At 40.4% G+C, this 17010-nt stretch overlaps 1 protein-coding gene across 1 annotated transcript in view; it reads left to right on the top strand.

The window, feature by feature from the left end:
• Positions 1-17010, top strand: part of myo16 (myosin XVI) — a gene marked incomplete at its 3' end in the record, with an annotated part of 88924 nt that overhangs the window by 974 nt on the left and 70940 nt on the right. Inside the window, exon 2 of the mRNA XM_083908496.1 lies at positions 15482-15751. Coding sequence (XP_083764622.1) covers positions 15517-15751 — 235 coding nt within the window. The 5' untranslated portion in view covers positions 15482-15516. The remainder of the gene's footprint in view (positions 1-15481; positions 15752-17010) is intronic.

Below are 17010 nucleotides of genomic sequence, written 5' to 3'. Positions count from 1 at the left end.
CGTTGGCTGGCATCCTGAATGGAGTATTAGATTATTTTAGGGATCAAATGATCAACATTTAGACTAGATCTGGCAAATATAATCTATTAATACTCTGGTCGAAACAATTTGGGTAAAAACATCAGATTTGCGATGTTTCTATCATGGATTGCAATTGACATTTGAGTTGTGACATTTTTTGAGGCAATCTTAAATGTAAAACAATTATTTATAATCAATCATACCCGCACATCATGTGAGATGGCACTAATGTCTGAGACACTTGATTCTCAGCTGACTTAACGGTATAATAGTTTACTCGTGGTACAGTAGCCTGCAGTCTCCCTGTTGACATCTGAAGGAGACCCGGTGGACCCTCCGCCTAGTGATGGACAAAGAAGTTATTTTCGGTGTACTGTATCATTAGAATCTGTTAATTAAAAGGATTTGTTCAAAAGATTCATTCACCAAATCTTTCAGTACTTCCCACTTGTCTGGGGCAGTCATGAAGGAAAACAACAGGGACTGTGAGTGTTTGTTCTCACTTGGGCACAAGTGTAAACATCTTGTGCCCATGGGTGACTACATTAGCCGTTAGCTCGGGACACACTCACAGGAATTCCTTCACTGAGTTGACTGACTGGCTCGTTTGCAGGAAACTAATCACGTTTGCACCCCCCTCAGCCGTTGCCTCACTCCAGTCACAACAGAGATGTTCACCCAAACTAATCAATTACGAACAACACAACACTACTCCGCTGTCTACTGACTCTGCCCCATTAACAACTCTATTAGACTGCATAGGACAAGGAACTGCACCAACATTAGTTCTGCATATAACTGATGATGAGGAGGAGGAGGGGGAGGAGGATGGAAAGCACGTCTCTGTCGGTGTAACTAGCAGAGTGTGCATTGTGAACTCGCCTGTATGCAGGTGCATCGAATGCACCGTTTAAATAACCAACACTCAACATTTAGACCAGGTTTATGTAGGTCAATGGCTCAAATTGCAGCAAATCAACAGTGATATGGGGCAAGCTGAATTCTTGCATTTCACTCCTCAAACACACCTGACATTGTTTCGCCAAATTCTACTGACCCTGTGGCCAAGAATTACTATATTGTGCTATTTCAACTGTATCTTTCCTTCAAAAATCTTGTAAAATCAGAGCCATATTATATTTTTTTATGCTTCTGTAATCAGTGATAATGGTATCTTTTTCTCCTTTAATGTAGTTGTGCAGTTAAAATGTACTGATGACATGTATACTGATGTTAAAACCTTGCATGCTTTATTTAGTTTTATCCAGAAAGCACTACAGGACACTGAGTATGTGCATCTTTTACGCAGGAACAAAGGTCAAATGTTTAGATGCAAACGCAGCACAAGAAAAATTGTTAAGTGAAAGAGGTAGAACTTATTTGAGGAAATGCAAGAATTCAATTTGCCCCATCTCACTGTTGATTTGCTCTGATCAATAATCAATAGGAAGAGAATGAAAACACTTTCAGACATGTTACTTTGAAACTGAGGAAATATATTCCATGTGGTTTGTTTTTTTTCAGTATACAGATATCAGGGTGGATGTGGAAAAGCTCCAGCATGTGGGTGTTTGTTGGCTGAAAAGTTCGGCTGAGTAAACGACTGACAGCTTTTTGGATAACATGGTTGGGTACATAACTGCCCTGCAGAAAAGCATAGTGCAGGTTTCAAGAACAGACTCAAAATTCAGCTGATAGGGTCAAAAGCAAGTTTAGTGAATTGGATTATTTTTGCATTATTTAATCTCTCTCTTTTTTATATGCTATGTGCATGTTTTTTGAGTGTTTTTTGTTTGTGCAGTCACTCCGTCCTACATGTGATGTCACTTATCTGGCCCGACTGTGGTCAGATACAGTCACTAAACCTGCACGTGGCCACTGTCACGTTTGAACATGCACACATACACAGTTTGTGTGGAGGATGGTTTAGTTATGCAGTTGCACTTCAAGAGTTTTGCTGATACTGAATTTAATGTGTTTATTGAGGCTAATCATTCACAACAAAATGCAGGAGGAAAAGAGGAAGAGCATAGAGAAGGTACGTGGATGTTGTGAAGGAGGACATAAGGACAGTTAAAGTAACATAGGAGAGCACAAGGGAGAGGGAGGCAGGTGATCCTCTGTGGCTACCGCTAAAGGGAAAAAAAACGAGATGAAGATCATGATTGCTGTATAACAGCTATATATGTGCCCTTAGGTCTGTTGCCTCTTTTTCCATTATTTTTGGTTTGCTAATTTATATGTTAATTAAGAGTGGTGATCAGATATTGAGATCAGGGTATTTATCTTATATTTTTTCAAGATTATTATCTATATTTTAGTGTTTATATCAAAATACTGTTATGGGGCTAAATGATTGTTCTTTTGTTGGGGGGAAAAAGGGACTAATTCCCTGGACATTATTATTGAAAACCTTAGTTTTGAACCCTTTGACCTTAATGTGAAAACATTGTTTGGAAAGTAGATGTTTGATATTCAGGGTTTGACCTTGTCACTCTCTGCAGGGCTATCCCATGCTTGTCCCATGGGGGAACACATCGAGAGCTGAAATCAATGTGGCACTTGTAAAAAATAACATCTGAACTATTGTCACAGCAGCAGTAACAGTTATCTTAAGTTATTAAGTGCAACAAGATGAATACCAAAGAAAAACATGAGTCATGCTACCATTACTCTTACAGTTAACTCGCATATAGACTGCTTGAACTACTAGTCAAGCTTGACTTTGCCTTTTCATGAGCTGAAATCAATAAACTACTGCAGCTGCAGACTTGTCAAACACAAACCTGGTGATTGCTATGACTTATACAGGTAATCGCTCATAGAGTTTTCAAGTTACATTGAATTATGGTGTGCTGTTAGTGCTGCTCAGTGCCTCAAAATCGTTTTTTATTTTATTCACTACTATTATTGTCGGTTTTTCAGGTTAAAACAATATAATTGTCAGGATGGCCGAGCGGTCTAAGGCGCCAGACTCAAGGTGAAAACCCTTCCTGAGAATGGGACTTCTGGTCTCTGAATAGAGGCGTGGGTTCGAATCCCACTTCTGACAATGTTTTTTTCTTGGAAATGCATGTTTATTATTTGTTATCTTTATCTTTACTGTCTCTGCTGCTGTGACAATGTAAATTCTTATCTTATCTGTCTCTTATTTTTATTTTAGCTTCTTCTGTTGACTTCTATTGAAATTCTCTCCACCTGTTCCCTGCCCCAAGGCAAAGTACGAGTGCATGATTGTTGAAGGTGCTGTGACTAAATGTCTGTTTGCCTGCAGATCTGTTTGTGTGTCGACACTTGATAAGATCACTTCTCACGGCTTCAGCAAATCTCTAAGTCAAAATTTATTATATTTTTCCCGCACAAAACAAATCTCTCATCCCACTGCTGTGTCTGCGGTGAACTGTGTTGTTATATATATCCGCATATAATGTAATATTGAGTTTTATATAAGTCTCTAGCTATAAAGTGCTACATTCATCAACTTAGCATGACAACAATTATAATGGTGATGTCATGTGTGTAGGTAGAACCAACTGTACATGAGTCTGTTTGCTCACTGTGTCTCACTAACATGGTGGTCATGATTTTCACTCTACGTTGTCAATTGCGAGCATACGTGCGGGACACTGTGCCTCTGTATTGGATGCTTGATTAGCATGGAGCTGCTCACGCGCTGGCTGCGTTCTTCTATTGTTTGTCTGGTTATTGATCGTCTGTCGCTGAATGTCGCATCCTTTACGTTCCCATTGTGCCAGCTGCCAGGTACCGAGAGCGAGGGACTCTCCTCCGCTTCCAGAATTTTGCAGTACATGTGGGGAATGGGAGGTTATTTGAGGAGAGAAAGGGAAATATATTCTTCAGCATAAAGTGAGGCAGCTAACTGGAGAAAAAGATAAAACCGAGAAATGGGCTGATAAGACATTACTAATTATAGCGCTCCTCTGATATTTAGTGCCTTGATCATATATTAATTCACTCTTTTTGACAAACTCCCCTGATTTCGCTTTAATCCTCCTCCCTCATTATTTCTTCTTGCTTTTTATCAATGCTGCTGTTCAGTGGTGATAATCACTTCACCAATCTTCCACTTTTAGCAATATATTAACGGGATTTTTCACCATCAGTTTTGGTAATAACACCGATAACATGTTTTCCCCAGGCCCCATTTTTTTAATGTATTTATGAGTAATGCATTACTTGTTGAGAAATATTGACATGCATTAAAAGATGCTGAATTTCTTACATGTTTAGCTGCATTATGTGTTTTGATATTGTTCTATTGAAACTAGAAAAGCACTCTGAGAGCGCAGACCTCCTGCCTATAAAAAATACACAATTTAATCACTTGTTCCTAGGGGTGTGACGAGATCTCGTGCCACGAGATCTCACGAGATTAAACTTGACGATATTTCTCGTCGCGGTAAAAAACTGTCCTGCGAGATTTGTGACCTAAAGAAGGAGAAGGAAAAGAAAAATTTTTGTTTCAATTTGTGGAAGAAGAAGTTTATTAAAAGCTCATCCTTACATCAGGGTTTCCCCCAGTGTATTATAAGCCTGGCGGGTCGCCAGCGTTGCTTGTTTATTTATTTAAAATAGATTTTTTTATACACCTCGGGGAACAAGAGCGCATGTAATCAGTGCAGCGCCGCTTGTCCATGTGCCGATTGAAACCCAAGTCACACTATCAAGTCCGTCATTATTACAGTTACATCATTCTTGTCAATAAAGATGTTATATTTAGGGATGCAGCGATAATTCGGCGGTCAAAACACGCACCTGTTAAACGCTGGAAAGTCTCTGCGCAAAAGTGAAACTTGGCTGCGTGCGGCACAGATTATGAACTCCCCGCGACATTCATTTCACAGCAGAGAACATTCTCTCTCTTTGAGCAGTTAACTTAAGAAATCAGCTCATCTGATGCATCTGTTATTCCCTTAATTACAGCTTTAAAGCGTCTTCTTTCACAAAGACCACGGAGTGAAAACGATGAAAAGGGCGCTCTGCTCTTCAGAGTCTGTCACGTTTCACTCAGATCACTTGCACTTTATCGTGACTGTACTCCATCCTTGTCATAAAGATCATTATTCTTATGTGGGGATAAAACACGTAGAGAAATTATCCAGTCTGCTTTGGAAGAGACCGCTTGGAGACGCAGGAGCGCAGAGCGAGGAACGGCGCAGGAGAGGGAGAAGTGAACAGCGCAGGGGCGGTGCGCAGAAATAAAAGGGCCGTTTGTCTGCACCAGATGAGGCAGATGAGGGGGCACTACCACTTTTATGTTTATGTTGCTTTATTTTACTTTTAAATGTAACCATTGCATGGCTTGTTTTAAGATTCACTGGCCGATTACTTAATTAATATTTAACTTAAGTGAAAAAAATGTATATTATTTATTTAATTTCAAGAGTGTCTTTTTGCAAGACTATAGTTGGTGTTTAAGTATTGTTAATAAATGTCTTACAATAACACATAATAGTCATAATTAAACATTTCCAGTGGACTTTTAATTAAATTTTTTTTTTTTTACAAAAAAACGCAGTCGGCCGCCAGTGTGCCCCGAGAGATACCACCGGGCTTAGCCGGTTTTCTGGGGGGAAACCCTGCTTACATCATGCATGTAAAGAGTTATACATTTCAAAATGCATGTGCAACTTGTTTAAATAAATCAGTTGGTCCAGTCATATATATTGTCATTGTAATTTTCTCAAAATCTCGTCTCGTCTCGTTCTCGTGAACCCAATATCGTGTCTCGTCTCGTCTCGTGAGCTAAGTGTATCGTCACACCCCTACTTGTTCCTGGTCCCATTGCAGACATTTCCTGAAAATTTCATCCAAATCCATCCATGACCTTTTTGAGTTATGTTGCTAAGAGACAGACAGACAGACAGACTCCGGCGAAAACATATACCTCCCGGGGAGGTCAATTATACTGTTTTAGTTCCTGCAACTGAGTAACTGCCGTCAGTGTTACCCAGTGTTAAACAGTTGCATTGTTGTTTTTATACTAAGGGTTTATATAAACTCACGTTCAGAATTATTGTTTGTTCTGGTTTGGTTCAGTACGGATGGAGCAAAAAGGTCACATCACCTGCCATGTGTTAAACCCATCAAACAGATTTGCAGCCGTGTCTGTTTGATCAATGCCTGTGAGCTGTTGAAAGTAACACTTGCTGCTGTTATTGACTCATACTGGCAGAGCTTTGATATCTGTTCTGTACAGATGGACAGTTTATTCTACATTCATGTCAGTCATCACCTTCATCTGTTCAGTTATGTCCCTCATGCATTTCTGGTAGAGATATCACAAAACTCAAGTATTTACTGATCCTCATATCAGTCTAATACAGTAATTTTAGACCTTTTAAACTAAGGAGCTGTTAACAACACATTTGTGCCATTTCAAGCTATTACCAGGATAGCCACAATTCAAATTTATTTTGATGAATAAATAGATAATTACCCCCCTCCCCCCAACTTTGATGTAGTTTATCAAACCAAACAAAAAGAAAAAATCATCAATCTTCATCAAGAAGATTAATTTTTATTTTTAAAAAGCAGTAGGCAGTCACACCCATGAGCACTTCATGAACAGTGTGTAGAGGCTTGTTGTAAGCCTGTCTACCTCTGAATGGTCATAAATTACATCGTGAACCATTTATTTCCTTCTGTGTGGACTTGAGCATAAAGCTCTGTTTGAGTCTGTGGATTTTGTCAGTGCTCTGCAGCATCATGCAGAGAGAAGCCTTTAAATCCTCGCGCTTTGCAATTCACCAAAATTGCAGCTAAGCTATTACCTAGTATTATTATTATTATTATTATTATTATTAATAATCATAATATGAGATCATAATGCTTGCTGTTGAGCTCAGACCGAGACTGAGCATCTGATCTGGAGAGAAAATGGTTGGATTAGGGTACAATCCATCCTACATGCTAATACACGGATTCATGCTGATTTTGCACAATCAGATTGGGAATATATCTGTATATTTAGGTTTTTTTAATCAGTGATTATCACCATCAATTATTAACTAGGGGAATGCAAACCCTTGAAAATATTCCAGGTAAATTACAGCAGTATTTCCTTCTTTGCTGTATTTGCACAAAGTCGAGCACGAGTATGAGAACAAAGAACAGTGTTATTTGTCTTGCTAAAACTTTAATATACAGAAAAACCAACAACCAATAATGCTTATATGCAAGTCTTATCTAAAACAAATGTAAATCTAGCAAAGGATGCATACTTAACTTTCTAAGCTTGAGCAAAAACCTGTGCAAAACTACATCAATGCATCTTTGTGTTGCCTAAGGATATTTGTTCAGTTTTCCCGACTTCCACTTCAGCTGCATTTGTTCATAAATATTTAATTCTTACATTAGTTATTTCTCTCTCACACTCCCTGAGTAGCTAACGAATATCCACCAGGGTGTAACTCACCGTGTAGCCCGTCTGTCAGCAGCCTTGTTGATACAAGTACTGTTCCCTGTATTGTACAGTGTGGCGAAAAATGTGTTAAAACAACAGTCGAGAGTATGTTCCTCTGTATCACCATGAGCAAACTGTGATAACAATAACTACATTGTTAAAGTCTAAATTTGCTCAAGATTAACTGGGTTTGAAATTACTCACAGCATAATAAAACATGTAGCATAAAAAAATTGACTGAGTGTTTTGCTGGTAATGCAGTTAACAAAAAGAACATTGGTGCATGGTATTATAACAATCAAATCTAATGTAGTGGCGAAACACAAGCTGTCAGCTGAAAAAGACACACACGGTGTATTGCACTGGAATTTACTGACAAAGCTAAATACACGGTAAATTATAAAAATCCCCTGCATATTTGATGAAGAATATTGTGTGAAACATTAATAATGATAGTGTTGTTTTATGCTCAAGGACATTTTAATCACAGCATGATGGAGGTACAGTGGAGAGGGGTTACTATAAAGACTGAAGGAGGCAAGAGAGTTAACATGATTAACCAGAATTTACTCTCTGTGTGTATGTGTGTGAGATAATTAAGAGAATCTTAATAATGGACTTGCACTTGTGTGCATCCAGCTGCATTCACAGGAACATGAAGCTATAAATAATACATGCTAATGTTCAAAATTCAAATTTTGTGCTTAAAATAAATAAACATTTATTTGTGTAAACCGTGTGTGATAAAACATTTATCCAAAGAAACCTCTTCATGTATAATGTATCACCCTAAAACGTGCCTTTTAGGCATCTCACTCAATCATTGCCATATAAACAGATGCAAGCATGGATCTGCAGACACAATTGTTTGGTAGCCATAGAAATCCAGGAAGTAACACAGTCCCAGTATTGACACCTGAGCATGTTGATGACAGCTGTGTGTCGAGAGAAAAAATGAAGTTTGTCATCTCCTGTTGGACAAAAACTGCTGTATTGAGTGCAGTGCTCACCATGTAACCATACAACATGTGTTACACAATGAGCTTAATATTTGTGACCTGCCACGGCAAAACCAGGAACCAGCACAAACCGAGTAAACAAAGAAAAATGATTTTTATTAATATATATATATGTTATTAAGAGATTATACACAACAAACGGATGCGTTGTGTAGTGGCCAGAAGAGAGTAGGCCATGAGAATAAATGGACACCTTGGTGAACAGACACAGTAGTTATTTCTGAGATGACGACATGACGCCATCGCTGATGAATCAAGCGCCCCAAACCTCTTATTTTTTCATTAATGTTGTTAATCTACGTCACGTCATAAGTTATAACAACGTTCATTCGAAGTCACATGCAGGGATTAAACTTTTTTTTTCATGATGGACGCTGTCTTATAATCCACTGTGTGTTTCAGAATGTCATGTTGCTACATTGTTATTAGCTAGGTCAGTATTGTCATTTTAAAATGATACGTACGTACATTGAAACTTGTGTTCGATCAGATGCTGGTATTATAAGCTGTAACGGAGGCATGTAGGCACCTGCTATTAATATGAATAACAAACCAACCTGATGCGCTTTAATAATGCAGCTTTGTGTATGAAGTATAGACTGTGATGCTAATGATTTAGCAACAGACTGATCCATCCACGCTACACCACAGAGCCATTTTATTTGATATTAGAAATATGTATCTATATTTGATCATGTACAAATGTACATAGATGATAGATATTTGTTATTTTTAAAACAACAAATCTTTAATTGTTCTATTTTGGATTGTTCTGACAATTTAACAATTATAAAAGTTAGACTTTTAACAATGTTTCACTTCTATTCCTTGCACTAGAGCATAACATTTTGATGCTCCATATTGCCTTAAATCAACCTACAATGACACCATAGAATATGTTTCTTACCAATTGGCATAAACAGAAAATGTGTTAATTTATTGCAACTGCTATAATCATTACTATCTCAAATGTTGCCATGATTTCCGAAAATCGTAATTCTTTGTTCAATAACATAAATTACCAGTAGGTGCTGCATTTTTTAACTCTCTATTTTCTCCACATTGTACTATTTACTGTACATACCTGCGGCTTGACGTATATTGTGGCTGTAAAGTATAGCAATTATTAGGCTGTGACACTAGCACATTACTGTGTGGCTGCTACACCACGGATAAGTTAATTTTCTCTCTGGTGTCTCATATTGAGACCTTGCATAACCTTTTGTCCCAGTGTTCCAGCACATCTCTGCTCAGTGATACAGCATGCACATGTCTATTATTATTGCACACACAAAGCCAGGAATACTTCACAATATATGGATGAAAAACAGGATTTCTATATTATCCATATAATACACTGTAATGTGTGTACATACACAGACAAATCTGTCCCATTATTTTACTAAGACAAACATTCGAGTAGCAGTTGCAGCGAGTTGCTTCCCTGACCTGATTTCCTGTGACAGGAATTACTCGAGCTTTGTGCCGACACACATACACACACACACACACATCCATGTCAGTCTCTGTCTTCCTCGTGTTCTCTTTCAAGCTGCTTCTCACTGCTGTCACGAAATGAACCTCACCTGCTTCTTATTAGCTTTTATCCCATCTAAACAACAGCGAGAAAGTAACAGCTCCAAGTCTCCCACAGAAAATGCAGCATGCTGTATAACCTGCAGAAGATGTGCTGACACTGTGGCACAGATTTTCAAAATGCGGGTGTCACAACACTTCTATAATTATCGCATTGCACATCCCGTTACTGTATGTTCATTTAGCCTTGAATGTGTGCGAATGTGTGTGATTGTGTGTGTGTCTTCCTCGTACGTCCCCCCCTACGTTTTACCCCCTTTCTCACCATCCTCTGCAAAAGCTGTTTTTAATGCCGAACTTATTTATTCATGTATGCAAATCAGCCTTAAGAGATTGCCCTATAGACACACACACACACACTCTGCAAGCCCATTAACACTGTGTGTATATGTGTGTGTGCGTTATGGAGCATATGATACACGATCAGATGCCATAATATTTTCATCAACTGTACTTATCGGTTAATTTGCAGTCAGTTTGAAACCAATGATGTGCGCTTAACCTGCCATCGCACCAAAAGCCGCACTGCAGCAGCCTCTCTCTCTCTCTTTTTAGCTGCCCCTCTATCCAATTTAATGCCCCCCATCTTTTGCAATCTCTTGCTTATTTTTTCTTTCTCTTGCTCCCCCTGCTGTATCTGCATTTCCTTTTCCATTTTTCATTCAGTTTCTGTCTGTTTTCTCCAGTGACCCCCTTTGCTCTCCATCTCCCTCCATCTCTTACAGGCACAATTAATCCCCCCCCTCCACATTTTTTCCTCCTTTGGCTGAGGATAATCTAAGAAAGTGTGCATCTGTGTGAGTCACTGCTTCTCAGCGTGTGTGTGTGAATGTGTGGCAGAGGCTGAATGGGAGGGGTGTGTGTAAGGTGAAGAGCATTGCGTCATTGGGGGTGTGTTGAATGGTAGGTGGGCTAAACCGGCTGTCAGTCATTGATGCGAGTGGAGCACGTGCATCGGTCATGGCTTGGAAGACGTTGTGCGGTGGTTATTTGGCTGCAAGGACCGGGTGCTAGAAACAGACGGAGCTCCCCTTACACACAGAGGGATCGTGGGAGTGTGTGTGTTTCTGTGTGTGTGTGGAAGTCTGGGTGCATTTAGATGCTACATGGGCTGCAACTGGAGCTGCTGCTGATGCGGGTGAATAATGCAGTCAGGGGGACGGAGTTTGGACAGCATGCAGGGAGCGAGATTAATAATGCATCCTGCGAGGTTACAGGCTCTGCAATAGTTAGTTTTATTGGAACCTGTAGCTGCCTACTGTCTGCCTGCCGTCTTCACATACTGACTCTCCACCTACATTGCTGCAAGCCCGCTTTTCTACCAGACTGGCAGACTGTCTGACATATTCAAAAAATGTCTCACCACCATTTCATCAAATGTTGTAAGTAGCCAGTCTGCATCTCTTTATCCTTGTGTGTCTGCAAGTGTGTGTGTGTGTGTGCACTTGTGCCTGTGGTATTTGGACTTACTATATATAGTGGGTGTCATATACTGTATGAGTTTACATGCTAAGGAATTCTGGTAACCAGTTGTCGACACAGCAGCCCAGTCTGAACTTCAAATGGGTATTCTTGTCCCTGGTTTTGTGTGTGTGTGTGTGTGTGTGTGTGCAGTAAGTGGGTGTGTGAGCTTGCTGCAGAGAGCTGCTGCAGATGTGTGAAGTTGACCGGTGAATGCGGCAGGTATAGCAGCAGAAGGGAAAAGCGATGAAATAGAGCCACAAGGATGGAGAGCCCATAAGCGTCTGGCATATTCATGACAGACTGACAAAGAGAGAAAGTCATTTCAATAGGAGGAGGACAGATGGAGGAACAAACTGAGGGTGATTTGGTGGAGTGCTGGAGAAAGGGAGGGAATGACAGGATTGGGGAATGGAACGAAGGTGAGGAAAGGAATATGAACAATGCAGCCAAGTGGTATGAGGTGTCATGATCAGACACATAACGAGAGAATAAGGGAGTGTGATGCTGGTATTTGTCACACATAATAAATAGAAATGAAGAGGAATAATGAGAAGAAAGAGGATACATAACTGAGTTGTATGATGCAGCATGTCATAAAAAACCCCTTGATTCTGAGATCCTCAACTCTCCCACCCACAAATCACTACCGGCTTTAAACATGTATCTACATCCTGCATGTTCGTAATGTCTGCAGATCACAATTCCTGTGTGTGTGTGTGCCCTTTGTCAATTGTGCAGCTCCTGCTCTGCTTTCAATGTTATTAGCCTGAACCTGTATGTGATGTTTCACATTCAATCAATAGCTGATAACCTGGACATGGCAAGGCAGAAGGAAGCTACTGCTTTCTACCTCTCCCTCCCTCTCTCTCTTGCACTCTCACTCTCTCTCCATTCACTCCATCTCTGCTGAGATCCATTCAGCCTTATTTTCCATTTGACTCAGTCTTACCGTTCTCTCCCTGTCTCTATTCACATTCCTTCACTCTGTTCCGAGCCATTCATGACACTGCAGCAAATGTCAGTGTCATGTTTGTTTGACTTTTCAGCCCAGACGATGTGATCGTAATTTTTCAGTAAAATGAACTGTAGTTTTTTTCACATTTTAATGAAAATGAGATGTGATATTCATGGGCGACAGTAACACCATTACACCATACATTATTATTTGCACAGTTATACTTTTTTATTTTATACATACTCAATGGATTGTGCATGAGTGAAGCCTGCATCAATATGCCATTTTATGTGACGTCCATCATGCGCTGGGAGTTCATGGACTGATGCATCTGCAGCCTTAAATGTTTCCCTAATGAAGTTTGCATGTGGGTGACAGTGTGGTGATGTATGAGCAGCTGAGCAATTTTTGATTTAGAGATTGTTTTTTAGTCTGGCAAATTTTTACTTCACTGAAGCTTCTGTTTATTGAAGAATTGGTTATTATAGAAAACAACAGACTACTCTTTTGATTAATCGAATTCCATATGATGTGTAAGAGGCAGATCCTGTTTGATTTGTAGCTGTAGCAAGATATCATTAAGGACATGGGTAATTTTTCTCAGAGTTGGTGTTGTGTCATTAATGAAATCCCTGCATGAAAACATGATAAATACCAGGTGAATGCCCATCCCAGTGGCCCAGGGAATAACAAAGTGAAAGCAAGGCTCATAGTTGACCAATGCAAATGTGGATGGTGTTTTCCTGTCATCATTATACTGTGCAATCATATAGAAAATGTCTCGACTGCCTAGAATCTATTACATTTAATCAAGATAATAAACAAATGTATAGACCTACTGGCTTAGGCAAACAATCTGGGCACATACAGACCTGCACTGAACTTCTGTATGTGCCAGTATATCTGGGCAACTCATATCAGTGCAGCCACTTTTAATATAGCAGATGTCTCCTATGATCACGGACCGACTACACTCTGCAGTTCCTCCAACAAGAACACTGAGGAGAAGAGAATGTGAAGTGAATACATGTAAGAGTAAGCTGGACACCTGCAAGATTGAATGCCAAAGAAAATTAGAGTAGCTGGTAGACTAAATGGGTTTGTGTGTGTGTGTGAGCTCAACCCGATGCCAAAAATATAATATAGAAGACACCTGGCATGAACTGTATTAAAATGCCCCCCACACACACCCCCGTCTGCAACCTCAGTACAAAAGGACCTTCTTTGCATGTTGAACCAGAGCAGATGGTGTTGGTCTATTGTGCAGGAGGTGTGTTTGTATATTTGTGACAAAACACTGGTGGAGTAGGCAGGTGTTGGAGATGTACAGTATATCAAATAGAAAAAAAAAGGCATAAAAACTCATTCTGCTCAGCCTGCATATCTTTGTTTATTTTAGATAAAGATCTCGTTCAAACACAACACAGGCTACTGTTGTAAAAAGTTGGCACAACGTACGTCTGTTCAAGTCCGTTGGAGGACTGTTGGGACATCCTCCATTGTTGAGCTGTTTTTCACCCCTGATTCTGAGCACAGATCAAATACCTTTTGGACGTCACTGTGCCGATATTCAAAGAGATGAAGAGAGATGATAAACTAGAGTCCTAACAATACTTTCCATCTGACAAACAGACTGATGTGTGCTCACCCTAATGGAGAGAGCGAGAAAGAGAGATACAGATGAAATGCAGAGACAAAGAGAGCCACATCCAAGCAGATCAATGACATGTTCAAACTGAGCACAAAACAATGAGAGCAACAAAGACGGTGCAAATTCTGGTTTTCTAAAATCTATGACATACAGTATTAAGATGGCACAGCAAAAGAGGAAGGGAGGTGGTGAGAAAATAGCAGACACACTTTTCTTTAGAGACATTTTGCTTGTCCTCTGGGCTGGCAGTGACTGCACATATTAAAGTACCAATTACATTATGTATTCTTTGTAAAATTGTGTGTCACTATCTCAGTGTAAATCAAATTCTGACCTCACCTCCTGCATACACAATGGTTTAACAGCTGCCTTATGGTTTGATCTGTTTGGCTAAGTTCCAACGTGGGACAGAGAGTTTATGCAGAGTCAGGAGAGTCATAACGTTCTGTTGGGACTGGAGAGACACCACACTTAATATTGTGATGCTCTGTTCAAATCAGCCCAGGGCTAAACAGACACAGCCATCTCCTTTGCAATAAGTATGCTAACTGACTAACTGACTGCCCAAACAAAACCAGGCAGTTCTGCCAGTAGGTTTTAATCAACCAAGCCTTGTCTCATTAGCATAGTATCAATGTCAGGGGGTGTGACAGGATCCAAACGCAGAAAGGCAGTTTGTAACGACCTTTCATGAAAAGAGTCTTCAGCAGGTTAAAAGAAAAAATGGAGTGTAGCAGCATGTTGCAAGTTCGTTCACACTGTTCAGTCTTTGGGGCAGTGCAGAGTTGGGGGATGAGGAGCTCAGTCTGGGGCTCAACAGGATGCACGGGAAGCTGGTGAGTGCTTACAGCAGAGAGAGGAAGAAAGAGACTCTGTGGGGGAATAGACAGGGCTCAAGGTTGAAGACAGAAGGCTCTTGGGTTTGCCAGGGCAGAGACAAAGAGTAGAGGTCAGGGCTAAGCAGAGTTGTAACCAGGAACTCCAGCCACAAAGAAATGCTGGCGAGCCAGGCATGAGGCAAAGACTATCTGGCAAAGAGTGAATGCATGGCGCTGCCTATATGCTGCCAGGGTAATTTGCCACAGCTGGGATCAACAGGTGGAGGTGGATCAGCTGATGAGGGAGTGTGGCAGGGTGAGTGGAACATTCCACAGTACTAGAGGAGCCAGAGAGCAGACTGTGACATCAAACTAGGTTTGCGTAAACCTCTGTGCATTCTGTTGTGTTTTCACTTTCGACACAGTTTGTCACCCTGATTCATAACAACTACCACTATTAATATTTCACTATTTATATTAATTGAATGCAGCTGTGTAATTTTGTCATGATCTGTCTTTCTTCTGTCACAGGTTGTTTCCAGCTATGTAATGTCTTTCGTCAGAACATGGAGATAGACCAGTGTCTCCTGGAGTCTCTTCCCATTGGCCAGCGCCAGCGGCTGGTCAGGAGGATGCGCTGTGACCAAATAAGGGCGTACTACGAGCGGGAAAAGAGCCTTCAACGCCAGCAAGGTGGAATCAAAGTTCGAACCCTGTCCACCCACCACAAGAAGCACCATGTCCGCTTCAACCTCTCTGATGTCATTCAGGATGCCATTATTCGCCATGACGACAAAGAAGGTGCGTATGAGGGTGTTTCTCCGTGTATACAATGAAAAAATTTGAGGAAGAGGGCTCCCTGCTACTGTAGATATTTGTCTGCTGACAAGTCCCACAAACATGCACCAAAACAGTACAGGTAACATAATATGTTCTATTGGCAGCAGGCCATTTGAGAACAGAGTGCAGCTTTTATCCTGGTACAGATCAGACAAAAAACCCAAAGCACCGGTGATGATGTCTGCTGTGGAGTGTGGTTGTGGGCAAACAGTAATTCCACATAATCATATTTAATAGGACTTGGCACGAAAAAAAAAGAGGTTTTCTTTTGTTTTCCGACACTTACTGTACAGGAGTTCAGTATAAAAAAGTGTTATGAAGTCATTTTCCTACTAAATTCTAAGCTGCATTTGAATGGTCAATATTTTAGCTAGATCAGTGAACTCACATGATTACAAAAAAAGGCATTTACACTTCATTCTGATAATCCCTAAATAAGGCCTGTGATAATCAACTAACTTCACTGTCTTTCTTTTTTGTCTATGCCAGTCATTTGCTAGCCTTTTTACCCAGCTGTCTGAATGTGTCTGTGTCAGTCATACAAGCAGTCTTTGCAGGTCACTGTGTTAATCTCTGCTCCCTGGCTGCCAAAGAGGTTCAGCTGGGGTCTGTAGGAGCAGCTGGTGTGGCATTGCTCTCAGACTCAAACAAGGCTTGCTTGGCTTCTTATGAATCAGATCTGATCTCGGTTGGCTTTTGTCAATGCCAGGACTGATTACGGTACTACTTAACACTTATCCATACTCTTATGGTGACTCTATAATTTAAAGACACCTGGATGTAGTGGTGTGGTAGAGAGCCATGAGGTCATGTGTCCTTCTTACCTTGCCAGTAGAGGCCAGGGTCTACTCTTTAATCTAATGGACTACACCAGGGCTATTTAACTAAAATTTCCAGAGGGCCAGCTTTTCTGAAGGCTGTCCAGCCAGTGGGCCGGTCAACCCTGTACTACTGTTTCGTGTTGCAAAAAGGTTACAGTTACAGTACCACTCTTTTTTTGTGACTATAACAGTCACAATTGGCTCTTACAAAATTAGAGGTAACAATATAAACAACATTAGGTGCAATGGCCACAAAAGGCGATTTTTGTGGCAGTACCAATAATATTGGTACAACTGTTACAGTTGGCTCTTAGTGCAAAAAATAAAAGTTACAGTACCAACAAGTGCAAAATATTCTGGTACATACATAGGCCGCCTACAATTACAGCTGTACAAGTT

The sequence above is a fragment of the Microchirus variegatus genome, assembly GCF_963457635.1.
Source record: "Microchirus variegatus genome assembly, chromosome: 22".
In the NCBI taxonomy this organism is placed as follows: domain Eukaryota; kingdom Metazoa; phylum Chordata; class Actinopteri; order Pleuronectiformes; family Soleidae; genus Microchirus; species Microchirus variegatus.
Note: the sequence above shows the minus strand (reverse complement) of the source record. Positions and strands in the feature narration are given on the sequence as shown.